The sequence below is a fragment of the Staurois parvus genome, unplaced genomic scaffold (assembly GCF_062004578.1).
Source record: "Staurois parvus isolate SC_StPar_1 unplaced genomic scaffold, SC_StPar_1.0 ptg000066l, whole genome shotgun sequence".
Taxonomy (NCBI): Eukaryota; Metazoa; Chordata; class Amphibia; order Anura; family Ranidae; genus Staurois; species Staurois parvus.
This window is the reverse complement of record NW_028317862.1, coordinates 646,378-674,262: the sequence shown is the minus strand read 5'-3', so window position 1 is coordinate 674,262 and position 27,885 is coordinate 646,378. Positions and strand designations below refer to the sequence as shown.

The 27,885-nt window shown below is 41.1% G+C and overlaps 1 protein-coding gene across 1 annotated transcript in view; it reads right to left on the bottom strand.

Moving 5' to 3' along the window:
- Positions 1-27,885, bottom strand: part of DNM3 (dynamin 3) — a 421,129-nt gene that overhangs the window by 177,228 nt on the left and 216,016 nt on the right. The window contains exon 18 of the mRNA XM_089668875.1: positions 7,705-7,813. Within this exon, the coding sequence (XP_089525001.1) occupies positions 7,705-7,813 (109 nt within the window). The remainder of the gene's footprint in view (positions 1-7,704; positions 7,814-27,885) is intronic.

The window sequence follows — 27,885 nt, the reverse complement described above, 5'->3', positions numbered from 1 at the left end:
GGGAATGAGGGAGACTTTGAGCATATAAGACTGGCTGTTATACACTTTCACAGCCTGTACAACCTCTGGCCACCACTACAGAAAGACTCCACTCCAATCTAGCTGGCTGACCATACACAGGCAGCTATGAATCTTACATAAGATCTGGTGCACTCTAAGGGAAGCAGTCTAGCAATTAGCACACCCTTCTAGGATTCCTCCAGCTATCCTACAAGCTAGAACCCCAGTGTTAATCACTCTTCCACTGTCCACACACCCCCACACCAGACACACAACAAATGGTAGCTTGCCACCACCCAACAGTTTGTCCGCAGCCTGGTCTGCTGGGCCACCACACATACAGATCTCTGTGTAGCAGATCTGCTCCTTTACAATTTGCATGCAATCTGCCAACATGCAGTGCAATTGCACACAGACTGGCAATGAACTTAGACCGAGCAGATAAACACTACAATACAATACAATCTCTCCAGAGATATGAGCCTGAGCTTAAGTACACAGAATCACTTATTAATTTTATGATTTAATTCTTTAACTCAATCTCCCCCTTTCTACTGGCATCTTTCTCAACTCTCTAAAACATGCGCTAGTCACTCCCATACTTAAAAAGGTCTCGCTGGACCCCACCAATCTTAGCAACCTAAGACCCATCTCCTTACTCCCTTTTGCCTCCAAACTCCTTGAATGTCTAGTCTACAACTGGCTGAGCTGCCACCTTATTGAGAATAACTTTCTTGATCACCTTCAGTCTGGATTTCGCACACAACATTCCACAGAAACTGCTCTCCTAAAACTCACAAACGACTTACTAATCGCTAAAACCAATGGTCACTATTCCGTACTCTTACTTTTGGACCTCTCCAAAGCCTTTGATACAGTTGACCACCCTCTCCTCCTCAAAAAACTCTATTTACTTGGTCTCCGTGACTGTACTCTCCGCTGGTTCAAATCTTACCTATCTCATTGCACCTTCAGTGTCACTTACAACTTTACTTCCTCCTCTTCCTTCCTTTCTTACTGTTGGGGTCCCCAAGATTCTGTCCTTGGACCTCTCCTATTCTCGATCTACACTGCTTCCTTGGGTCAGCTGATAGCTTTCCATGGTTTCCAATACCATTTCTATGCTGATGACACACAAATCTACCTCTCTACTCCTCTGCTCACCCCATCAGTTTCCTCACGTATCACCGATTTACTAACAGATATATCAGACTGAATGTCACACCGCTTCCTAAAACTCAATCTATCCAAAACTGAGCTTATAATATTTCCTCCCCCATGTGCCTCTTCCTGTGATTTCTCGGTCAGGATCAATAGCACCACTATCAACCCGTCCCTGCATGCCAGGGTGCTAGGGGTAACCCTGGATTCTGAAGTATCCTTTCAGGCCCACATCCAATCCCTGTCCAAATCATGCTGCCTCAACCTCTGTAACATCTCCAGAATAAGCCCCTTTTAATTAATGATACCACAAAGCTCCTAATTCACTCCCTGGTTATCTCTCGCTTCAACTACTGCAACTCCCTCCTCATTGGCTTACCTTTACATAGGCTATCCCCCCTCCAGTTCATCATGAATACTCCTGCCAGGCTCATACACTTTACCAACTATTCAGTGTCTGCTACCCCTCTCTGCCAATCCCTCCATTGGCTTCCAATTGCCCAACGAATAAAATTCAAAATACTAATAACTTACAAAGCCATCCACAACTTTGCCCCCAGCTACATCACCAACCTGGTCTCAAAATATCAACCAAACGGCTCTCTTCGATCCTCCCAAGACCTTCTGCTCTTTATTTCCCATGTAACCTCCTCCCATGCTCGCCTCCAGGACTTCTCCCGAGCTTCTCCCATCTTATGGAACTCCCTACCCCAATCTGTCTGGGTATCTCCTAATCTATCCACCTTTAGACAATCCCTGAAAAGCTTTTTCTTTAAAGAAGCCTATCCTGCTTCTAACTAGTAAGCCGCCTTTTATTTCCTCCATCAGCTCATCCCCCACAGCTATTACCTTTTGTATCACTCAACCCTTCCTCCTAGATTGTAAGCTCTAACAAGCAGGGCCCTCTGTTTCCTCTTGTACCAAATTGTATTGTAACTGTAATGTCTACCTTAATTTTGTAAAGCGCTGTGCAAACTGTTGGCACTATATAAATCCTGTATAATAATAATAATAAGATAGAAGAAGAGGGTGACTGTAGTAGTGGTGAGAGAAAAGGATCCAGGGTACAATTGGTTACATGGGCATCTGCAAACAGTTTGGTTATCTCTTCAGTAGTAGCCGGGTCAAAAGAGGAAAGTGTTGACTGTGCTGTTGGACAAAGTATGTTAAGTGGGGAAGATATCTGTATAGTGGATGTGTCCTCACATATTGCATCAATCTTGTCTTTGAAGTGGACATTGGTTGAGAACCTGTACACTATTGGAAGCCCAAGCCACTTAAGGAGAACCAGGGTTTGAAAAATACATAGTTATTAAAATGTGTCAATAAAAGAAATAAAAATAGTGGTAGATAAAAAAATTAAATCAAAAGTTAAAGAATATATACGGTATATATATATATATATATATATATATACATATATATATATACATTGTAACTAATATCTGTGAAAAGCTAATGTGTAAAACTGAAACATGTAGTCTGTAATAATTGTAGTTACATTCATTTTATATGGGATATTTTTAAATTTTTTCTGCCTTTCATCATTTAGGTTTGTCTTTGAGATTTCTTTATTCTGTCTTCCATTGGTTCATTTTGTGTGTGGCCTCTCCTCTTCCTCAGTATTCATACCTAAGCAGGTCATCATCACCAGCTAAAAGCAGCTCAGGTACATGATACAATAGTTGTTTGCTCTGCCCAGCTCATGCATGAGCTGTGCTTTCAATCGATGACTTTGTGGAAATTTTGCCACACACATTCGTTAGACTTGAAGTACTGAAGATTATTAGCTGTTCTCCTATAGCAGTTAAAGTCAGCAAATGTGTTAATTGGTTATATTAAAAAAAATGGCAGCCCTACATCTTCAAAGACTGTTCTGCTATTATAAATTATTCTGCAGATATAAATTATTTCCCTGAAGCTGTAATAAGGCAAATGTATGCTTTGCTGGTTAAACTGTATATATAAAGTGTAAGTCCCAGTAATGATAAGTACTTTAAAAAGCCTCACGTACCTAAAAAAGGTATGAGCTTTTTTTTCTACCAGACCTATGGCCCCCAGCAATATTCACAGTGACTGCAATAAAGAGAAAACCAGATGTTTAATTCATAACATATTTTGCAGTAAAGAGGTTAAAAGGTTAATTTTCAAAACTAACTGAGGGAGGTTATATTTGAAAAGGGTATGATGCCTACCATAGTGAGTAGTAAGTTACTACAGAATGCAAGAATAAGGGGGAAAAGTCTTTGAAGTTTCCTTTGAATTTTTTTCTCAGGTCTCCTGGAAATAGGTTAACCTGCCATTCCCTGGTTTCATTACTAACATTTTAACTTTGGAACAGCCTTATTGAAGGTCAGATCTCGGGTCCAGCACACAAACATAAATGGTGGTTGAGGAGAAGGGGCTCACTTTGATGAACAATTGACATGTGTTTTCTGAGTTTGTGTCTAGTGTGCCCAGCCATACTAACAACCTATTCCAGACCTTAGACCAGGTCTGGGTCACACATGTAAAGGAGTCCTGGAATGTAATCAAATAATATATACAAATTACTAATAAAGAACCACTGAGATGGGAATAAGGTCACCTGCCAGTGTACTAGTTGCTAGTAATTTTTTAAACATTGGCAATAAAACACTTGTTAAAAACCTGGTCTACAGTTCACTTATTCTGATGCAAGTTACTGTATTTTACTGCAAGAAATAACACTCACTGGAATTTTCCCGTAAAACTTCAATGAGTATCTTAACCTTCTAAAACACAATAAATCTAGTTATGCATGTTTAGAAACCGCTTTATATTCTAAAACCTATGAGTAAAAATGAATCATGGGCCAAAAATAAACAACCGTTCATAGTATTACCACTGATAAGTATTTCTTTCGGTAACTGTTGGTTGTTACTAAAAATGTTCATGCATATAGTATGCTTAGACATAATTTAGAATTATGCCCCTGTAATTCTAACTTTTGAAAAACTATGATTTGAATTGCCTAGCAGATTTGCCAGGTAAGTTCCCACCAGTGGATATCCTTTAGGTACAGTATGTCCCCTACTTACAAATGACTTCTGTTCCGGGAAATCGTTCGTAAGTCCAACTTGTTCGTAAGTCTAACAAAGTTCAGCGCTTGCAGACAATGGCTGTGAGTGCTGATCCTTGTGCTCTGGTGGGGGAAGCCCCATGTCAGAACACCAAGGCACAGTTGGGGAAATTGTTGCACCAACATTGCATGTGTTAGTACAGTGAGGTAAGGTGCAATGCTTTGGCCAATCACAGCGCATGATGATGTGACAAGAGGGCAGGGTCACCCAGTTGATGTCACCAGGTGGTCCTAGCAGCTTAGATATTTAAGAACTGCCAGAAAGGTGCAGCTGTCAGATGTCGGGAGTCAGCATTGAGAGAAGATTTTTTTTTTTTTGGGGGGTCGGCGGTGGTGGTGGCCATCGTAATTGATGTTGGATCTGCTTCAGGGGACATTTTTTACATTTTTGTTTTTAATAAAGGACTTGTCAAAGACTGTCTTCTCCCTTTTTTTTTACACAACACTTTTTTTTTGTGAATGAGTAGCGGTACCATGTACCCCATATTTATTCACATGGGGTGGCAGGATCTGGAGGCCCCCTTGTTAAAGGGGGCTTCCAGATTCCAATAAGTCCCCCCCAACAAACCTCCAGATGCCCGCACACCTCCATCAACATGAAGACATGGTGCTTTGGGGGGGAGCCCCCTTGCCCCAAAACACCCCCCCATGTTGAGGGCATGTGACCTGGTATGGTTCATTGGCCCCCCTTTCATGACCTTCCAGGCTGCATGCTCGCATAACGGTGTGGTATGGATTTTGGGGGACCCCCACACCATTTTTACAAAAAGTTTGGTGTGGGGGTTCCCCTCAAAATCCATACCAGACCTGAAGGGCTTGGTATGGATGGGGGGGATCTCCACACATTCAGCTGTCAACAGGGAACCGCTGGGTCCCTTGAGTAAATATAATAGAAATGTTTCACTACTGTCCGTTAAGATGACTAAACTTATCCCTTTCAGAAAACTTTTGACCAGTCACAGGGTAATCTTCCTTTTCCCAGGCAGTTGGCAGTCTTCCATGATGTACAGGGTGGCAGTTACATCAGTTATCTGAATCATTAAACTGTGAGTACTTGGTGCTATTTTGATGCCCCCACTGGAGGTAGGTCCAGGCTGCCCTAAACTCATAGAACATAGTGAGTGTTCTGGGATGAATGACAGTGGCTGTTAGTCAACTCAGAAGAAGGAAGACATCTGCTGGTGAAAAGGGATTACTGAAAGGGATTGCTACGGAGAGGAGGTGAGTATTGCATACAGAGCTGTTTTTGTTTTTTTTAATTTATTTTACCTACTGCTTGGGGACCTTTTTACAAAGATACACCTGGAGCTGGGATTTAGATACAGGTTTTTGGAGTTGGCATGCATAACAATCAGATATTTCTTTTATGCAGTTGGCTTTTTTTTTTTTTAAACTTTTATTACCATCACAAATTCTGTCTTTCCTAGCAAGTCTGCATAAAAATGCCAGCATTGGCACTGCCGTCATCATTTAACTGCTGTAATTTTATACTGCCACATATTTCTTATCACAAACGCTCAACATGAAAATGCAGCAAATTTAACACCCACAGAATACACCAGCAATCTCCTACAGATTCAAGGAAACATGTGTTCATATATTAAAAAGAAAGCAAAGACCATGGGGGGTAACAGTCTGTACAGAACAAGCGGCTGGAAGTAAGCAAACCAAGATGTGAGCTATCTAACTTATCCATTTATAGCTGCATATATGAATTTCTCTATGTCCTATGTAGAAGGGCAGGAAGCCAAAATAAACATGGGAGCACCTCAGAAAAATCCAGACTGGAAAGGTTGGACACAAAGCTGTAGTTATTGCTGCGAGCCAGGCATGTATTTGGATATTCTGTAGATACATAAAGCCAGTTCTGAGCTTGCTGGTAAATGGATATCCTGTTCTAAGGCTGAAGAGGATGGTGCTTGGGATTTGTCTCTGGCAGTCCGACACAAATATTGTTTGGAGAAAGGAAAGCAATAATACCGTTTTTTATACAACTTGGGAGGCAGAATGTTTGGGGTCAGGTTTGAGGCAAGCTGTCAAGTGAAAATAAAAGTAAGGGAATGATGGCAATTTAGAGCATTTCACTAACAAACTGGTAGGGTACTACTTGAATTTATTTTTATACCATTGATGAATGTCACTTGTTGCTAATGAACTTAATTGGATTTGCTTCATGAGATATACGGTACATATTTACTATTTTGTTTGATGCCATAAAATCAAGGCCACTAACAGCCCATACGCACATTCATGTTGTGGGGAAAAAAATGGACATGCCTTGGTGCGCTGTAGTGCCATTCAGAGCAGAGCAGCAAAGCACACAAAAATTCACAGTATGAGTTCTGGTGTATTGGGTTGTAAAGAAAAAATGCAGACTGCACTATTTCTTTTTGTATCCAATTAATTTTGAATAGGCTGGCTAATGCAGTGCAGGACAATGCATAAAAATGTGTACATTGGTGCACATGACATTGTATTGTGAATGGGCCCTCACACTAAGACCATTAGTAAGAAAAGGCAGGCCAGAATTTGGCATTATCCATTTTCTCAGTGTTGGTGGAGTTTTTTTTATTTATTTGTTTATTTGTTATTTTAAGAGATACATATACTGGATAGATAGATGGATAGATAGACACATATAGATAGATACAAGAGATACATATACTGGATAGATCGATAGATCGATGGATAGATGGATAGATAGATAGATGGATAGATAGATAATGAGTTACTCTTGTGCTTTTACAAGGCTCCCATTTTTCCACTGATAATCATATATAAAGGAAAGGATGAAATATCCAAGCAATGCAAATTTCTTTACTTCAAAAATCTTTATCCTAAGTGTACAAAAAATCAAAAGCACAAAGCGAATTAAAAAAAAAAAAAAGGGCAACAGCATATATATATATATATATATACGGTATATATATATATAAATATATATATATACACACACTTATTTATTTCTCTAATGTATTCTGAATATTAAAAAATTAGTCGATTAAAATACTTTTTTGGTGATTGAATACCAATATGCTTTGCAGTGGGGCAGCACAGTGGCTAAATGGTTAGCACTTTTACCTGGCAGTACCAGAGTCATTGGTTCGAATCCCAGCCACGGCTAATCCTGCCTGGAGTTTGCATGTTCTCCCTGTGCCTGCGTGGGTTTCCTCTGGGTACTCCGGTTTCCTCCCACACTCCAAAACATGCTTGTAGGTTAATTGGATCCTGTCTAAATTGGCCCTAGTATGTTTATGTATGAATGTGAGTTAGGGACCTTAGATTGTACGCCCCTTGAGGGTTAGGGACTGATGTGAATATACAATATATATGTAAAGTGCTGCGTAAATTGACAGCGCTATATAAGTACCTGAAATAAATAAATAAAATAAATAGGGAAGAAAAAATTGGCTGTTATCTTCAAATTTTTTCATAGTCCTTACCAGCCTATCAGGATAGACTCCAGCTCGGAGCAGAGAGGCTTTCCAGCTATCTACTTCTTCCTGGGAGTCACAGGCCAGCTCCAGGCATCGGTAATCCTTGTACACATTCCTAAAAACCACAAAATTGAGAGGAGTAAAAAAGTCAAATAGGGATAAACTGTGAACATTTTCATCCAGTATGATGGCTTTTACACATCAGAAAATCACATAGCGGAATAACTTTCTCTACAAATTATTGTTCTTAAAGAGATGCTGTAATTGCTTTAAAAAGAATTTCAAACAAATACAGCATTTTAATATGCAATTATAATACTTATTATTAATGCCCCTGTTCTAATCTAATATTCTCAATTTGCTGGCTCTTTTGCAAAACTAGAGGTGCCAATAGAATCTATAGCATCTGACACTTAGGGCCTGTGTTTCTCCGTTGTCCCCTGTGGGACCCCCTTCCATCAGTCATTATGTCATTAATGTATCTTCACAGCTTCAGAGACAGTAAGCGACTTGGAATTGCAGGCAGAATCACTTTGATTCCAAATTGCAGCAAAATGTGCGGCACACACTGCCTAAATGCAGTGATATTCTGCTACAATTGCATTTAAAGATTATGCTCACAGCTTTGTGCACAATGTACACCATTAACAGATCAATCACAATACAGTGGAAAAATAAATTCTGGGTAAACTAACAACACAAACAAATATTCTCTGTATATAAAGCTGGCAGAACATGTTCAGTTGTCATAAATCCACTGCTGTAAAAAAAATCAATTGCTGCAGCTATGTGCACTTCTGTTATTCCCAAAATTTTGCTACTGCTGCCAGGAGTGTTTTGGGGGCATCCAAAGCAAACGTTGCCAAAGAAGATCTGCATGATAAAAGTAGGCCTTTTCAAAATTTCATGCAATCACTCTGCTCATCCCTACTTCAGAGTAACTATTGGTCTCTTACAGTGGTTGTAAAACCTAAACTTTTTTGTATCTTAATGCATTCCCTGTTTAGGTATTAGTATTGCCTGTGGGGAGGTACAGCATGGTGCAGTGGCAGTAGTAGTGAGACAGAGTCCAGCTGCACAAAAAATTGGAACTTGTATTTAAGAGAATGCCAGATATAAACACCTCTGAGGGAGAGCACCGCTTGGGGAAAACACTCGCAGTTCAGTTCAAGGCAGAGATGCAGCGGGAAGAAATGCTCCAACAGCGTCTGTTTCAGTGGGTGAAGTGTGGCTTGGCTGGTCCGGTCCCAAAAGGGGAAACTTTCATGAGGAAAGTGGTTCCCTAACCTGTCCCTCCTCATCAGGCACCTTTCCCTGCCACTAGTCACTTTCCTTATCAGATGAGGTCTCACTTACTTCTCAAAAGCACACAAAAACCCGGAGGCAGCAACTTATAAAGGCATTGCTGATCCAAGATGGCCTCTAGGGGGTCACATGGATGCAGCAGAGCCAACCGGTACACTGCTCCATGACTCAGGAAACCACAGAAATGACAGGATTCCCTGGCTTCCTCTCCAGGCTGTGATAGCACTCGTCTGAGAGCCACCTACAGGAGAGCAAACAGATGGAAACTGCCTACATGACCCCTGACCCCCCTTATAAATACCAGAGCCCTCACTCAATCCAGCGCTCTGCCCAGCTGGGGAAGATCTGTAGCAGCTCTCTTTGCTCTCACAGGCTTTGCTGAGGCAGAAGGCGTCATTAACTCCTGCTGCTGTCAGTCAAGTCCTGGGAGCAGGGCTGAGCCTTGCTGTCTGTGTCAGCTTCCTATGGTGACACATCGAGTTGAGGAGGAGCCAAAAGCGCTGATGAGGGACCTCAGAAGATGAGGTTAGGGGCCGCTCTGTACAGCACCACTGCACAAAGTAGGTAAGTATAACAGGTTGATAATTTAAAATAAAAAAAAATACTTTACAAACACTTTATTTGGTTCTGTAATGCCCTACTCGCACTGTATTCTTGCAGAAGATCTTCTTTAGGCAGAGTCAAGAGTTGTCCACATATTTTCAATTTTACAAAAAGAACCTTTACTTTGCACCTAATAGGAAAAGTAAAAGGTTTACTGCAAAGCAGGCTGCTTAAAGTGCTTTTCCCCTTTTGCAGCCAAATTGGGATAGCACCAACTTTACATTTGTTATATGTCCCCATTCACATAGCATAACTTAAAAAATAAATAAAGTTGCTGGTTAGCTTTATAAATGTTATTTATTTGCTTAAAAATCCTTACATGCTCTCACTGCTTTGTAATGTTTACGAGGAGGGAGTAATATGTAAACCTGGTTATACATAGATCGAAATTGTTGAACTGGTGAACCGGCCAAATTTTGATCCATGTATGGTATGGTGGTTGAAGAGAAATCAATCTACTGATCAACCTCTCTTCAACCACCTCATTGGAAAATGTATGCTTGACCAGCCCTGCAGGCTATAGCAGGCCTTGCTGTCAGAATACAATGACCTCTGCTTTCCTTTTTCCAAACGTGTATATAGCTCTCAAGCACAGACAATTGTGGTGCAGAGGCCTAATGGAATTCCAAAGACATTCTTTATAAATTTCAGGGACTTGTGAAGTTAGGAAGACTGGTATATGCAAATTAGCTGACCTAATAAACTAGAATAATTGGTTGTCTGAGCCCATTTTGAGAACATAGGGAGTCAGTGATGGTCATTTTACTGTATGTTCAGTACCTCCATTGAAATTTATATGTTGAGGAAAGAGAGGGGCTAGAAATAGCTTTTTTTCCACATGTGCATGACTATTAGTCCCCATTCACATCTGAAAATGGGGCTGTTAGTGAATGAATAAAATATGCTATTTGGGAGTGGGACTTTGAATATACCTCAAAGGTTCATAAACAGGCTTGTTTCTTATACACACAAACAGAAATATGAATAAAAGTACACAATTTATTGAACTGACTGTCAGGGCAGGAGCTGAGGAACGGACAGGCAGGCCTAACAATGTAACGCACTGGCTGACGACAACCACCACCCACAGACCGAAGTCCCTCAGGGCGCGGAGTCTAAGTCCCAGGCTGCCCTTCACCAGGGCCCCTGATGGTGGGGATGGACTTGACGCAGCCAGGAACCAGGTCGCGGCCCCCGAGACACCTCAGCTGCGGTAATGGCCACCGCCAATGGCGTGTAGCTGGTGGAAGAGACAAAAGAGTAGTCAGACAAGCCGGGGTCAACAACAACAGGACAGGACAGTACAGGACAGCAGACGAGAATCACAGGTCACGAGCCGGGTTCAGCAACAGAGGATCAGATCAAAGGAGAATACAAAGAATAGTCAAGACAAGCCGAATCAGATACCAGGAGAGTCACGAGAGTCAGAACAGAGTAACAGCAACACAAAGACACAAGACACAAGTGCAAAGAGCATGTGCGGGCCACAGGCTTATATGTCATCAGCCACACCCCTCTGGAGGATGGACCACAGAAACCTGAAGGCATAAAAGGGCTCCCATCATGCACAGCAGAATCCAAGATGGACACCAGCACATGAAGTAACATAACCACAGGGAAAAGGTAGGACCTTGACACTGACATATAGAAAGAACCATCTATAGGTACAAACATCTTTCTTGAATATATAGAATGAGTCCAATGACGTAGGTCGATGCATTTTGTGGGTGTCCCCGCTTCTTCAGGACCCACAAATCATTTATTTGAATGTGTACACACTCAAATTTGAAAGATCTCCTTAAATATAGCGGACAAAGTATCACATAAAAAAAGATCTTGAGATACAGATGAACTATATGTGTCACTTATATGTGCCTGCCGACCCAAGGGAAATCACCCCTAAAGACATCAAGGCCCCAGAACCAGAGTAGAAATTGCAATATAAATCAAAGGTAGCTTGCATATAGGACGCAGTTATATGGCGGACGTTGTCTCCAAAGGCAGACTGAGTCCCAAAAGGATAGAGATATGAATATCACAGACTGCAAATAGAAAAACAGAATCCACAGTAGAAGTGTAGGTTCAAGATGGTCTACAAATTTCTGTTTAGTTATCTAGACTCTACATGACACCCAGAGAAGAAAAAGGCCTCACTTCAGGAGACAAACATAAGACTGCCATTATATGAGGAGTACAAAGAGGGACTGTTAGTGAGCGCATGCAGGAGACCCAGTGTCCTTGGACAGTCCTATTGGACAATTTGGGGTTTATTTACTAAAGCTGGAGAGTCCAAAATCAGACTCCCTTCTGCATAGAAACCAATCAGCTTCTAACCTCAGCTTGTTCAATGAAGCTTTGGCAATGAAACCTGGAAGCTGATTGGTTTCTATGCAGAAGGGAGTCTGATTTTGGACTCGCCAGCTTTAGTAAATAAACCCCTTTGTGTCCAGGGCACGATCATTCCCAGGGTTATGGCTCCATGAGTAATTACATGTGAGCGGACACAATTAGCTGCAGGGGCTGGGAGGATGACAGCTCCTGCAGCTAATTGTGCCCGCTTGCATGTAATTCTCCTCCATGTTATAGCTAACATCCCAATTTGCAAGTGTGAATGCGGTCTTAGAGGCATAGAAACCAGACACATGCATTTTTTTCTAAAATTCTGTTTGGATAATTTAATATGTTTTGCTTAAATGAACATGCGGTGTTTAGTGGAATTCTGCTTTAAGAGGTTTTATTTTTTCCAAAATATATTCATAAAATGATCTACAAAGTGTTACTGCCAAAATTAAAATATTGTTTAAAGCACTTTGACAAAAAAGTAACTTAATAGTAACTGAAATCTGGGTGGTTTACAGGGAAAATAAAAAGAACTGCAAATGATAATTATATGCATTAATCAAAGGTCAATGCAAACACATTCCCAAGGAAACCTTCTCAACCCCGTGATTTCACAAACAGCTCAAGGTCAGCATTTGTGATTACAGGAAGTGAGGGCTTTACCGCCAGCAGAACCAAGGCAGGACAGAGAACAATGTTTAACATACAACCAGGGTGATTATGATGATCGGAGTTTACAAAGAAACTCACAAGATTAAGTCTGTTCATTTTATGGAATTCCTAAACACCCACAGCAAAAATTCAGAATACTTTTTACACATTATATGAGCTCGAGGGACATAAACTATCTCCAAAAGTTCAAAAGAAGTGAACCATTTTCACATTTTAGAAAGCAACTCATAGCAGCCAAGCAAACTGTCAGTGAAAACAGAATTCTTCCAGCCTACTCGATGATGTTGTACAGCTCCCTCCTTGCTTTTCCCTGTCTCTCCAACCAAGGTTTTCATTCCAAATTTTTCATTAAGACTCAGCTCCCATTACTGCGGGCTGTGAATGGACTCTGCCCACATTTTCCCGCATAAAAAAGGTGCATGCACCTTTATGAAAACGGGCTGAATGGAAAATGCATGGTCTTTCTGACTATTTGGTTTCTCTGCAGTTCCCGCACCCGAAAACACACTGCAATGCGGTGCGTGGAGGTGCTATTCAGAATGAATGGCAGCCGTGCGTGTCTTGTAAAAGCAGCATGCTGCGGTTGTGGGTATTGGAACCAACCTGCATAGTGTGAACTGAGCCTTAAAGAGAAAAATGTCAGATGGGATAACAAAGGAGGGTACTGATAATTGCAGGTTGGTCTTGACAATAGCTTTCAACCACTTGTTTAAAGGGTAACAACACTTTTGCAATAAAAAACAAAATTAAAAAGCATATACAATTTCTACACAGACCATGTTGTAATTTGATGTGAATCTGAAGGCTGAAGGTTTTTACCTTTGTGCATTCTATGCAGGCCCCCCAGCCCCCCTTTTACTTACCTGAGCCTGATCTTGATCCAGCAATGTGCATGAGAGCAGAGGCTCTCCCAGCTCTCTCTTCTTATTGGTTCATTGGAACCATTGGCTCCCGCTGCTGTCAATAACAGCCAGTGAGGAGGGATCAGGAGGGTATGTCAATGGACACAAGGAGCGGGGCTCTGAATCAAGAATGCACGGGTGTGTCTGTAGCAAGTGGCTTGTTATGAGGGCACTCGGCAGAGGGAAAGGGCCAGGGGACCCAAGTCGAGGAGGATCAGGGCTGCTCTGTGCAAAACCATTGCACATTATATTGGTAATATTTGTTAATTTTTTTCAATTAGAAATTATTCCTTTTAGAATCACTTTAAAGTTATACTAAAAAGAGAAGTGTTAATTGCCATAATTCATTCACATAAATCATATATATCATGCCACTGTGTGTGTGTGTGTGTTTTTTTTATTGTCAAAGCACCTTATTCCTGCAGCACTGTGCTGTGGTCTCATGATCTTTCCCTGTTCTTTGGCATCTGCAGGGAAAGATCCCTGGTAGGGGCTTCTATTACTCTATTGATGTATGTTCTCTACAGTGTGAGTCTGTGTCTGCACAGCCCTGATTGGTGCTGTGCCAGTCATATTCCTAAAAAAACAGAAGAGCAATTCAAACTAAATCATAAATATAAAAAAAACTGTTTTACAGCTGCCTATAAATCTTTATTGAACATCAAATATGTATTTTTAGTGCACTAATATGGTGTAGGCGTGAGTCAAAGATAATTGACACTAGATTTCATTTTGTTCAGATGGCATGGGCATCCAAAGCTCTTTTTTTACTTTACAGAGTAATTATATTTGATCTATTTAATACTGATTTATATTAAAACTAAGCTTTTTGTGAGTTTTTTAGGGAATGTAATCAATCACCATACTATATCCTGCCCTCCTAGTATTTAGCAATAATAGGAGGACATGGAGAAGGAGGGAGGGGAGCAGGGGCGGACTGTCAATTCATGGGACCCCCAGGCAATAGGGGATCATGGGGCCCCTGTGTCCTTGCCCACACTCAAAAAAGCCTATGAAAAAGGTTCCAGGGGCATCTCATGGGGCCCCCTACTGACCCCGGGCCCTCGGCAGTGCCTGAGTTTCCAAATGGCCAGTCCGCCCCTGGAGGGGAGTGTCATTTACCACTGTATATACACCCACATGTGTGACTCTATAGTCATGTGGGCTGCACAGAAATAGCAATTTAGAGCTTACATGGGAACTGAAACTGGAGCATGCTCAGTAGATGACAACAGCTGGTCTACACAATTTCAGGCTGCAGTGGGGATACAGACAGGAAGGGAGGGACAGCTGAAGGCAGGATTAACCAGGTATATTTCACACTGCACAAAACAAATGCTATTGTGGTTCTGTGAGTATGCACACTCTGTTTTATACAGTACCATGTAATGAGAGGTTTTCATAGTCTGGGATTACTTTAAAGTTATTTAAAAATTACCTTGACTTTTCAATCTGCAGTACTGTAATTTTCTGTAAAATTCAATGCAATATGGCAGGCATTCTGTACACAGTTGTTGCATAGAATGCCTCCAAAAATGTCATTTCCTGGTTGTGTGATTGGCTCAATGATTTTCCCAGAAGTCTGCATAAGATACATGAGATTTAGTCACCCCTGCAATAGATATGTAAGTTTTGGTGAGATACTCCTTAAAGGTTAATCGCTGCTCAAGAAATGCAGACACTGCAACTTTCCTCATTAGAATCCAGAAAGTGCATCAGCTGATTGATAATGAAGGAGACCCTCCCATTCAGAATCTGGTTGAAATCTGTCTGGTAAAACAAAGAGCTATTTCTTCAAAGCACTCAAAGGTAGGAATCTGTTAAAAAAAATTTTCAGTCCCTACATAGATCATTCAAAGAGGATTGATTTTTTTTCTCAAGAAAAGTAAAGCAACTCCTTAAGCTGGCCATACACGAGTAGAATTCCAAACTAAGTCTGCATAAATATTCTGATCAATGAATTGATGAATGTCATTGGAAAGTACTTCAAAATTTTGTTTGCTTATAACATCTGATTTTGAAACAAATGGACTTTTCTGAATGACAATTACACTCACTTTGAGAAATTTGTTCAAGGAACGTTTTCCATCCTGCCTCTTCAAATTTTCTTTGTTCTGGAAAAAGAACTTCAGTTTGACCACATTAACAACTGGTCAATGAATGTTCTGAAAATGAGAATTTTCAAATTAAATTCTACTAGTGAATGCCCTTTTAAACCCCAACGTTTATAACAGCAGTGCATTTAAAGCAGAGTAAGAACCTGAGTGTGATTTTGCATCAACCTCTTGCTGTCCTCTGTATACCAGACCTCAGACTGGAAGAGGAAGAAGCAGCACAAGAGGTCAGTTAGTCCATATGCTGACAAAAAGCATGCTGATAGGAGGAGAAAGCAGAGTGACAGAGGGATGAAATCATCATTGTGCTATTCCTCCTTTATTGACCAGTCACAGGCTGGAAAAAGGAGGGTCCATGATGGCCTGGGCTCAGAGGAGTTTGGCTTAAAGCTGACTGGCGTTAAACCTGGCATACCAAGGACATCCTGTGGTGGAAAAGAAGTACTGCAGTGGCAACTCTGAATGTAAGGCGAGTACTGCAGCACACACTATGTTTTTTAATTTATTTTGTACACAAGCCTTAAAGTGGTAGTAACCACCACTTGCTCACCTATATCTATAGGTAATCTTACAATAAAACTTACCTGTAAATACAATGAATATCTCTTAAATGTGCAGGGATATTCACTACTCCTGCAGCTGGTGATGACACTGGCGCATGCGCACTGTGCTCTGAAGGGTCGGCATGTCATCCCTTCAGAGCGCTGAGCCATCGCTCCCATGCACATGTGCGGGAATGACAGCATCATGGGAAGACCAGGTGAAGATGGAAGCATGTCAGCGATGACAGGGCGTTGAAGAAGGGCTTCATTTTAAGGTAAGTCCTTAATACTGTGCTAGTATGCTATGCATACTAGAAAATTATGCCCTTAACTTGCAGGGGAATTTTTTTTTTTAGTAACAGCCGTTTCTACTGCTTTAAGTCTCAGTTCACACTACTGTGATGACACTTTGATGCAACTTTGCATATTCTATGGGGCCAAGTCACACTGTAAATTGCACCAAAGTAGTGCAGAAACCATTTCCAAAATCTCATCTTGCTGAATTCCATTGATTAGAACGGGTACCAGTGAAAACAATGAGATTTCTCTTGTTGTGCAATTCTGTGTGATTCATGTTGCTTCCAAAGTCGCACTAGCGTGAACCAAGACTAAAGATTCTTTACAGAGAACAGTTAATCTGTTGATTATATGTAGACTACCATTGCTGAACACCTTCAATTCTAGATGCCTGGCTGTCATGTTGATCCAGTGGCTTCTATATTCTGAGTCACTGACTTAGAAAAAGCATATGCAACCACTGAAATCACAGTAGTGTCAGAACTTGCTTTAGGTCAATCAGAAAGTATTTATTGCATTGCATCAGCAAGACAGCCAGAGCCAGAGTCCAGTTAGCCACTTAAACACATTAATGTATTAAAAAAAAAGCAAAAACTTTATAAAATACCATACATATATTTAATTGCATGTAGGGCAGTTTGGGTGCCCTGTACATCAATTCATAAATTCTCAGAGGGCGTGAAGATAAAGAAAGAGAAAGTTGGGGACAGTAAGGGAAGACGTGATGTCTCTGGAATTATTTTCTTTATGAAACGATCCATCTGCTTTGAGTTAGCTGCAATGAGTGACTAACATTTTCTAACTGGGTGTGCCCTCTCTTAGGCCACTCCAAAGCAGAGCTTCATTCATTAGATTAACCCATTTACTTTCTATGAAACATTTCTTACGGTAAAGCTGAATTAGCCTCTGTGGCTAACGGTTTGGGTGCTCCCATAAGCGCAGCCAAAAGAAAAATTCCACTGAATCTACTCTGTATACACATATACATATAAGTATAAATTCTGGTAAGCCTTCTTATTTCATTCAAGTAGCACTAAAAAAAAAGCTTTACTGAGTATGCAGTATACTGTTGGGGCTGATTCATACTTCAGCAATCTGCTGTGGTGAAATAACATATGAGCGGTAACACCCATTACTTTGTGCTCTAACATCCATTGCATTAAGGCAGCTCAGCCATTATAAATGGGCTGTCAAAACACCACAGCAGATCAAGAAGGTATACAACCTTTTTTTATAGAAACCCAATACACACTGTGGTGTGTCATGTGTTGCACTCAACTGTGCATTGCATTGGAGTGTCATTCACAGTGAATGGCACTGAACATTGCCACAATGGCCAAGTGTGAATGGGCCCTCAAAGTGGAACTACAGTTCCACCCAAAAACCCATAGCCAACAACACCCACTTTCTTTCATTCTTGATCAAGCCCTGGTGGTCTTCTCAAAAGTACTCCAAGCCTGACCATAGAGAATAATAGCCACATGGATGAGACTGTAAACCAGTGGTAGTCAATATAATATAGTGGGGCCTCAAGTTAGGGTTAAAACCAAACACATTTTAGTTACACAGGTTCTGTGATTGATTAAGGTGGTAATTAAACACACTTAGTGCCTTACCTGCATTAAATTAACCTCAAAACCTGTGTAATTAATATGTGTTCAGTTTTAAAGGGATGAGGTGGCAACTCTACCTCAAGTGCAGCCCCCAACATGTTCAGAGGGCCACAAAAAGCTTAGTTTATGTGAATTTGCTATTATTAATCATTTTTTCCCAGACATAGATCACCACATACCCAGGAAATGATCATCTGTTTTTGCAAAATGTTAATGTAAAGTTAAGGTAAATCAAAATTGAACAAACAGAAATTTGTATGATGCCGATAGGGTGAATAAATATACTCAAAATGGACATCACTTCCCCATTTCCTGTATTTCTTTGAAACTGCCCCATCTATTTCTTTACCTCATTCTTAATGCATTCATGACAGAGGGTAAAACAAAGAGCATCTCCAGGCATTAGAAGAAAAATTAAAAGTTAACAGCTACAAATACTATAGCTGCTGACTTTTAATAAACAAGTACTTACCAGACCAAGGATCTAACGCTATCATCATCTGAGCCTGTCTTTGGGTCTCGTGCACCACTTGAGTGTGGGAAGCCACCTGTGACTTCCTGGTGGCTCACAGCCAGCACCCCACTGTGCATGTGTGAGACGAGTTGCACTTTCTGAATGGTCCTACAGCCTCCTGGGACCTGTGAGGTGTCCCAGGAGGTTGCAGGAAGGAAAGGATCGGCTCGCCTAATCAGAAGTGGGAGTGGATACCTACCTGAAAAAGGTACCTGCTCCCAGTAAAAAAATAAAGCTTTCAGTAGTGATTAAGAGGGGGGGGGGGGGCAGAGAAAGAGGAAAAACATCAGTTTTTACCAGAATTATGGACTGATTTCACCATCTACCATCAAAACCCTAAGTTCAGATCAAACAATCCATGACCCTGCTTGATCTACAGGACCTCCCATGGACAGCACCTCAACAGTGCAAGGAATTCAGCCCTCTACAGTACCTTACAAATTAAGCCCCTAGCCTATAGTGTAGGGTCACCTCAACCTTAAAGACTTCCACATAAATTGGTCTCATGACCCCTTTGTTTGATAACTTGTCCTTTCCCCCAGCAATACATAGGTCCACATTTGGGGCATAATGAGTACCTCATCACAGACTTACTAACAACAGGTCCACTCACTCATCTTTCATGGACCCCTTTGAAACCACTTACAATAGACCACAGACTCTCAAGTTTTAATCGTCTTCAGTCTATATCAAATCGACAGGATTACTACTTTGCAAATCTTCTCCAGAACATTCTGTTTCCCAAATATATTTTATCCTGTCAGCTTCCTCACATTCAAACCTACCTGTTTACACAGTCACCCTGGATAAGGAATTTGATATCTAAATTAAAACTGAGGACTGAGAGAAAGCATTCCCACATAAACTCTGGTACAGATATCCAGACATCCTGCATCATTTTTACCCATGTCTCCCTAATGTCTGTTGGTGCTGTCAGGGCCTTGGTGGAAAAATGAACCACATCTGGTGGGATTGTCACCCTAATAAAAGCTTCTGAAAAACTATTTTAACCATTTACTCTAGAGTGACAAGGACAACAGTTTTAAACAACCCAAAATTTCCTTATCTATGATTCCTGGCTCTATAAAATCTGCCAAAAAGTACGTCTCCTGCCACTTTTTATCACAGCCAGGGCATCCATTCCTCACCATTGGTGATCCCCTTGGAGGCATTGGAATTGGACTTGAATCACAGGTTTAACTGGATAGACAGGTGTCTTTATTCAACCTTACCAACTATGTAACTATATAACATTGTAGTAGAAATAGGAAAAGATAGCCCGACCACTGCACATTTTGCTTAGCCTGAGCGATTAGCAGATAAAAGCAGCCTCAGCTCGATTTACCCAAGTATGCCCCCAACATGTTTTGCCCTACCCCTGGGGTTTAATCATAGAGGTAACCATGTAATCTAGAATATCTATTTGCAGCAGAACACTGTATGATAGGCTGGATCAACACACAGTTACCTGGGCTGCTTGGACAGTATTCTGTTATTCGCAACATGGTGTCCTTAGAAATATAATTCTTCCTTGTCCCAGTCACAATAGACTTCGGTGGGAACTTTTCCCCAACTGCCTCCCTCCTGAGACTTCCATCTGTTCCTTTCCCCAACCTCAAATTCGTTTTTCTCTTACCTCTGACCCTTTACACTCTCTCTTCTTTCTAAATAGTTTTCCTCACTCCCGTTTGCTTACGATGAGTATCCTTTGGCTGAAACTAAATGATCTATTAATGAGAGTTGGCAAACCATCAATGATTTTTGTTCTGGTGGAAGATATGGAGAACATATAACATCATACTATTAAACAGCTGAAGGGAATCTACATAATTTATGTTTGTGTATCTGAGCTACCTTCAAGCAAATGTTATGCCTCATATACTATACTCTACAGTGTACTCTGCTAGGTGACTTTTGTGAATGTTTTAATTGTTTGTTCTGTCTTCTAACATAAATCTAATAAACTAAGAATAAAATAAAAGTCATTTCACAAAGATTGCCGCACAGTAAATTCACACCTTAAAATAGCACCAGCTTCAGGGTAGTGATAAATGGGAGTTTCAATATCTGTTTATGTAGGAGAAGGGAAAAAGGAGCTCTTTGAGATGGTGAGAATATAACACTTCACAAGATAAAATAATGAATTATGAGAAAATAGCACTTTTCACAGCTGAGTGTTCTCTTCATGTGGTAAAATAAAGATTATACATCTCATTATGTTTGTGAATTGAACATTTTGGGAGAAAATTATCATGAGATAAAATCAGTAGTGGTGTTATAATAACTCTTATTCTTCCTAGTGAATTGAGCCTAATGTGTCTCACATTGGGGTGAATTGATCAAAACTTGAGGAAACAGAATATGGAGCAGCTGTGCACGGCAACCAATCAGCTTCTAGCTTTCATTTTCAAAGTTTAACTGAACAAGCTGAAGGCAGAAGCTGATTGGTTGGTGAGGGGTGGACTGACAACTCATGGGGCCCCCGGGCAATAGGGGATCATGGGGCCCCTGTGTCCTTGCCCAAACTCAAAAAAGCCTATGAAAAAGGTACCAGGGGCATCTCATGGGGCCCCCTACTGACTACGGGCCCTTGGGCAGTGCCCGAGTTTCCAAATGGTCAGTCTGCCCCTGTGGTTGGCATATACAGCTGCTCCAGTGTGTGGCTGCTCCAGTTTTGATGCATTCTCCTCAATGTGTCTACACTGCTGTTATGGAGAGCTCCTAAGGAGTGATCTCATAGTGTTTCTACAGAATAATCTGTTGCAGGATCAGAAGCCGAGGAGCTGGTTGGTTCAGTTCCTGGGCTTAGTGCCAAACCACAGCTGTGAAAAACAGTCAGCAGTTCTGGAGGAACTGGTACACAGTGTGCAGTCCACTGTGCTCCAAACCTGATTTGAGGTCAGAGCACTGGCAGGCCATGTGTTGGGCACCAGTTCTGTTAACAACCTTTGGCCAGGGACAGACTACAGCAGTGAAAAGCTTATGATGATGGCATTTTGATCAGGGGCGGGGCTTCATGTGTAACTACAGTTCCTCAAGGGAACTTACAAGCAAATTTCTCGACCACAGTCATACAGACACACAAACTACGATAGGTTTGGGTGCAAGCCAAAAAACCTACCTGTATATTTTAGGATGAGGTACAAAACTTTAGTTCATTTTTCACCCCCCTGTTCGCAAATGAAGCAAGCATGTCCTGACATCATGTTAAATGATGAGCCATTATTATGTTTGGATCTAAAGCAGACCTAAAGAAATATTTTGACTGTTCAGTTACATTTTCAAGTACATGTGAAGCCACACTGCTGAGTCTAGGCACCAGTACAAAGTGTGATCCCCAACTGAGGTTTATCTGAATTCCCAACTATGGCACCTTATGGTTTAACAAAAACCTTTGTTTTTAACCCGAGATACTGAAACAGTTTAGTTAGCTGGGGAGTATGTTGGGAAGCTTTTGCATTGCTTTATATATGGCCCTCCCCATGTGCACCTTTCCTTCTTTTGTAATAAATTAATCTGAGTGGCTGTCACAGTTGGAACTTTTATTTGTATCACCATCACCTACTCTGCCTTCCCTTCACCTTAAGCTCACTCTTACACTTCTCTCTGTCCCTTCTTGAACCTTTATCAATCTGTGGAGCGGGTGGCACTATGTCATGTCCTTCCTCCCCCTAGAATCAACTCTGCAAATACAAGTGGGAACACAGTAGAAGTGCACTGCCAGAGAGGAAACATGAGTAAAACCATCTGAATCATTACCACATTCTGAGAGAACTGTTCTATATTCCTGTCACCAACATTGATGAGTGCTAAACCATCCTCCAATGTCCATCGCTTGCAAGCCATAGCGCTGCCATGCCAAGGTGCAACAATACTGTTTTTTCTGCTGAAAGAAAGTACTTGTTAAGCCCCCAGAAATCTTTGGGGTTGATTTACTAAAGTTGGAGAGTGCAAAATCTGGTGTAGTTGTGAATGGTACACAATCAGATTCTAACTTCACCTTGTTAAATTAAGCTTTGACAAAAAAACCTGGAAGCTGATTGATTTCTACGCAGAGCTGCACCAGATTTTGCACTCTCCAGTTTTAGTAAATCAATGCCTTTTGGTGAAAGTAAGCTAAGTTACACAGGGTACATATGGGATACATATGCAACTAGAATTGCAGCTATTATAGTGAGTTACATGCACATTTAAAAAATTATTAGATTTAGTTAGCTGTCTTTGGTCACCATATAGAAAAAGAACTGTATTCCATAAACAGCTTTAGATTACTGAAAATGTAAAAATTAAACAAAGAAAAGTATAAAGTATAAAGAATACTTTACAAAGGGGTGTAACTCTAATATGTACTTGTTACAATAGAAAAAAAAAGTTCAACTATATGTAGCCAGGTGCTAGCATAAGGGCTAGAGAAAGCCAAGATGAACTTTGCAAGACTGTAGTTGTGGGATAACAAGTCCCAGCATGTACATTTTCTATGTCCTTCTCTGTATTGTTGATATTGGACACCGAGGAGAAGATGCTGTTGAGGAAAAAATTGTGAGAGGTTTAGTTTCATTATGTATAGGCAGAACCACTCCACAGCTGTGAGGAAACTACAGTTCCCAAGTGTATGGATGGCCTGGGAGGAGGAAGAGAGAGAGCCTCACCGAATGGCTCAGGGAGGTTCGGGGCACTTGGTGCCAGACCGGAGGAGGAAGCCGATGTCCAGGTCCAGTCCTGAACTCTCCAAGAACTTGTCTACCAGCACGGCCTAATCAGCAGCATTCCAGCAGTATAGAGCTGGTTTGTCTGTCTCCTTTCTGCATCTCCAGCAGTACAGAGCGGGCTAGTCACAGCTCAAGTAATCGATCTATGAGGGGCGTCTCCATAACAGACACCTATGGCTGAGGTGCAGGATTTGTGAGAGGGTTGTGAACCCATTGCATGCACTGTAAAGCAGAAATTAAAACTTAAGACAGCATTATTTTCCTGCTCCCTAGGAATCACACAGCCTGTTTAGTCTACCACTAGCACTGCCACAGCATTAATCAAAAATTGCACCATTAATCTAGAATAACTTTTACATTTTCCCTCTGAACTTGTTGTACCTTTGCTACTGTGGACTGTGCACCACCATAAGGGCCCCAACAAAGCCGACAGAAACAATTATTTTGGGGCTACCTCATTCTGTCTCACAACAATTTGCATAGACCTTACCATGCAAGTCTTTACCTTTCCTCTTGAGGATTGCTTAATTTCTTACATAGTGAAGTCCTGCAGGCAGACTTGAAGCTAGATGGGTCACTCCAGGAATCTAATGGCAGCACAGTTTCTTGGGGTTTATACTACCCTTTGTCAAGCTTCCCTTACTGCACTCTTGGTGATCCCATTACAGTTTAACCTAGTCAGTGTGGTAAAACCTGGGCCCAGTTAGCCCTGGTGTTGCTTGCCACATGCAACTTTAGTATAGAAGGTCTCTTTATAGGAACAGGTAGTGCAGGGACGGACTGACCATTCGGGCACTCGGGCAGTGCCTGAGGGCCCGGGTCTGTAGGGGGCCCCATGAGATGCCCTTGGAACCTTTCATAGGCTTTTTTGGGTGTGGTTTGAGTGTGGGCTAGGACACAGGGGCCCCATGATCCCCTATTGCCCGGGGCCCCATGAGTTATCAGTCCTCCCCTGAGGTAGTGTTGCATCTTTGGCAACAGTTTTATGTTACCTTGCCTTTATTTGACCAGTTTGGTTCTAATATATACAGTGTCAATATAATTTGGTGTTTATCTTATTAAATAGGGGTTTGTTAGAGTGGTGGAGGTGGTAGGTCAACTAACTGGGGAAACAAATCAGTTTCAAAAGGCCTATCAATTTAGTGGCTTCTTCAAGGGGTGTGCTGCAAATATATTCCTTTAAAATCCTTAAATGCCTATATATTTATTTTTAAAGGCTTTCCAAGAACAAATCAATATTAGCTAGTGAGTGGCAACACAGTGTACCAGCTAGTCACTATTACATTATAGAGTGTTGTCACCTTGGTCCTTAAAAATTTTGAAGAAAGGATCAAAAGATTGCAGGTGAGTAGGGAGGAACTCGACATGTTGTTGATGTCCCTTTCAATAAACAGGCTGGTGGTAAATAAGTAAAGAAGAAAGCCTCTCACCCTGGACTCTTCTGCAGAGTCTATACACCTGCATCAGCAATCCCTTTATGCCTTCATCCTTCCCGTGCAACTGCAGGGGCCTGGCCATTAGCATTGATTGGTTAAGCTTCTGGTTTAAAAGCAACCGTCTGCACTCTCAAGTTGCCTGTTCTACAGTTTGTCTGTCTTGTGGGTAGAATTCTTCACTTTTTCTTGGAATCACCTTTCTTGTTGGTTTCACTTTTCTTATCTTCACTTCAGCTCAATCTGTCTTGACCCTGCCTTGGTACCTAACTACAGGTTTGCTCTGAACTGGTTTGCCGCACAGTTTAAAATTAACCCTCACAGTTACCTTTTTCTTTACTGCTCAGCCATGCTTCCGTCTTATGCTCTGGCACTGTCTTTGCCTAGTTGGTTACAAACCCTTCTAAATTATTAACTGTTTATATCAACGCATGGCCAAGTCTAGGAATTCCTGCACTTATTCATTTTGCCAACATGCACACTGTTGTTTTTACATGTACATATAAATTCACCCACCATAGTACATATTAATTTTATTAGTTTTTATAGTTACATATTAAATAAAGGTTCTTTGGTTTTATCAATATTTAGTTTTGTATAATCATTGTATACCTTTATTGCTATTTTTATATAGTTAACAAAGATATGCCGGAATGTTTAAAGAAGAAGCATCACCAGAAGTTTAAAACCTTTGTAGAATCCACCAGGGGACCAAATGCATGTAACTAAAGCTATTCATACATTTTTTTTTTTCGTTAAACCTGCAGGCTGAATGGGAAAAAATTAACTGATTCACTCCCGCTGTGGTATTGTGTTCTGACAGTGGGAAGCCTTCCCCATCGTCATTATATATTGATATATATATATATATATTGCTGCTGACTATAGTACTGATCATTCAGGAAAAATCCTACAGGCTGCTTGTACAGAAGTTGATCAGTAGATTGACATCTGTACAACCAGCCTGCCCATACATGGATCAAATTTTCTTTGGTCCCTGCTGAACTGGGCTAATTTCAATCCATGTATGGCAGCCTTAAGTCTCATTCAGAACTGTGCAGTAGTTGCTGGGCAGTGTGGTTGGACAGCTTAAAACCTCCCAACCACCCTCTTCCCATACCTGCCCAACAATACTGGATGAAGGAGACAAATCTATAATTAACTCTGACAGTGCAGGAGCAGGGGGGTAACAGACAATCTGCAGCCCTCCATTTAATCATTCAGCCCTGTGCCTTTTTTGCAACCTTCTTTGTACTAAAAAGAGGGAACCCTGTATCACCCTGTGGGCTTGTGTTTTTGTGAATGACAGCGCTCCTTTCCTGTCAGTCACAACAACACAAGCTGACAGTTACTATAGCAGTTTCTCTCCTATGAAATGGCTGTCTTGTGGGTATCCCCCATGGGAACACCCATAAGTTGGTCTTGGCATGGGATGGAGCTACAGGCAGCACAGAGAAATAAAAATGTAATTTTATTTCAGAACTACTGCACAGATTTAAACAGGACCAAGTGCTATGTGCACCGAGGTCACTGTGGATTAATCAAAAGTGTTTCAAACTTCTAGGAATACTTCTTTGTGTGTTTATTATAATTTTTTGGTTAGTTTTAAACAGTGAGGAATTGTTTTTGACCTCTGTCAGGTTTTTTATTGCTCGTGTCTCTGTTGATGTTGCTGACATCTCCATGCATCTTGCAAAATAACAAAAAATTTGGCTTCTGCTCTTCTTTTAAAACCCTGGTTCTGCCAACGTCCCATTTGTTCCTGCAGCTATTTCTATATGGAATTTAAAAACAGCCTACTGTTACAAAGCTTGAACTCTGTGTGCAGCCTAAAATCCTATTCCACCCAGTTCTACTACATGAAACATGAGTGCAAGAGCTCCAGCATAGAAAACTAAAATGTCAATCACTCCTACTGACCACCTCCTTTCTTACTTCACCAGCTTGAGTTGTTTTGATGTGTCAGCTGCAAGGACAATAAAAAAGACTGCATGTAATTACACATGGAGCAGCTTAGAAACATTTATTTGACTACGTTATTTGTTGTACGTAAAAAGAAATACACTTCCCAACAATGTTTTTGCAATTTACTCCTATTGTGGACTTAACTGCCAAAAACAACAACAAAATTCACTACCATTGTCTCCATGGGAATGCAACAGATTCAATGTAAATATATGGAAAAAGTGAATACTGTATTCTTCTGGTATGCTAAAGTTTGGAAACAGTGTTAAACTGAAGTGGGAATGCTGTCTGGAAAGTGAATTACCTTTATGGCTTGGGAAACTTAAAGCTCTGGCAAAATTCACTACATAATTACAGAAACATATCAGGAGTGATTCAGCCTTTGAGCCAAAAAGTAAAAAGGAGAAAAACCTAATATATACTGTATATATATATATATATATATATATATATATACTATATTGCTAAAAGTATTGGGGCGCCTGCCTTTACACGCACATAAACTTTAATGGCATCCCAGTCTTAGTCTGTAGGGTTCATTATTGAGTGTGCCCACCCTTTGCAGATATAACAGCTTCATCTCTTCTGGGAAGGCTGTCCACAAGGTTTAGGAGTATGTCTATGGAAATGTCGGAGAAGCGCATTTGTGAGTGTCGGAAGACAAGGCCTGGCTCGCAGTCTCCACTCTAATTCATCCCAAAGGTATTTTATCGGGTTAAGGTGATGACCTTGTGCCAGCCAGTCAAGTTCCTCCACCCCAAACTTGCTCATCCGTGTCTTTGTGGACTTTTCTTTGTGCACTGGTGTGCAGTCATGTTGGAACAGGAAGGGGCCATGTCTTGGTATGCTAATGCCTTAAGAGTTCCCTTCACTGAAAGTAAGGGGCCAAGCCCAACCCCTCGAAAACAACCTCACACCATAATCCCCCCTGACCCCTTCAACAAACTTTACACTTGGAACAATGCAGTCAGGCAAGTACCATTCTTCTGGCAACCGCCAAACCCAGACAAGCCCATTGGATTGCCATACAGAGAAGTGTGATTCATCACTCCGGAGAACACACTCCACTGCTCTAGAGTCCAGTGGCAGTATGCTTTATACCACTGCATCTGACACTTTGCATTGCACTTGGTGATGTAAGGCTTGGATGCAGCTGATCTGCCATGGAAGCCCATTCC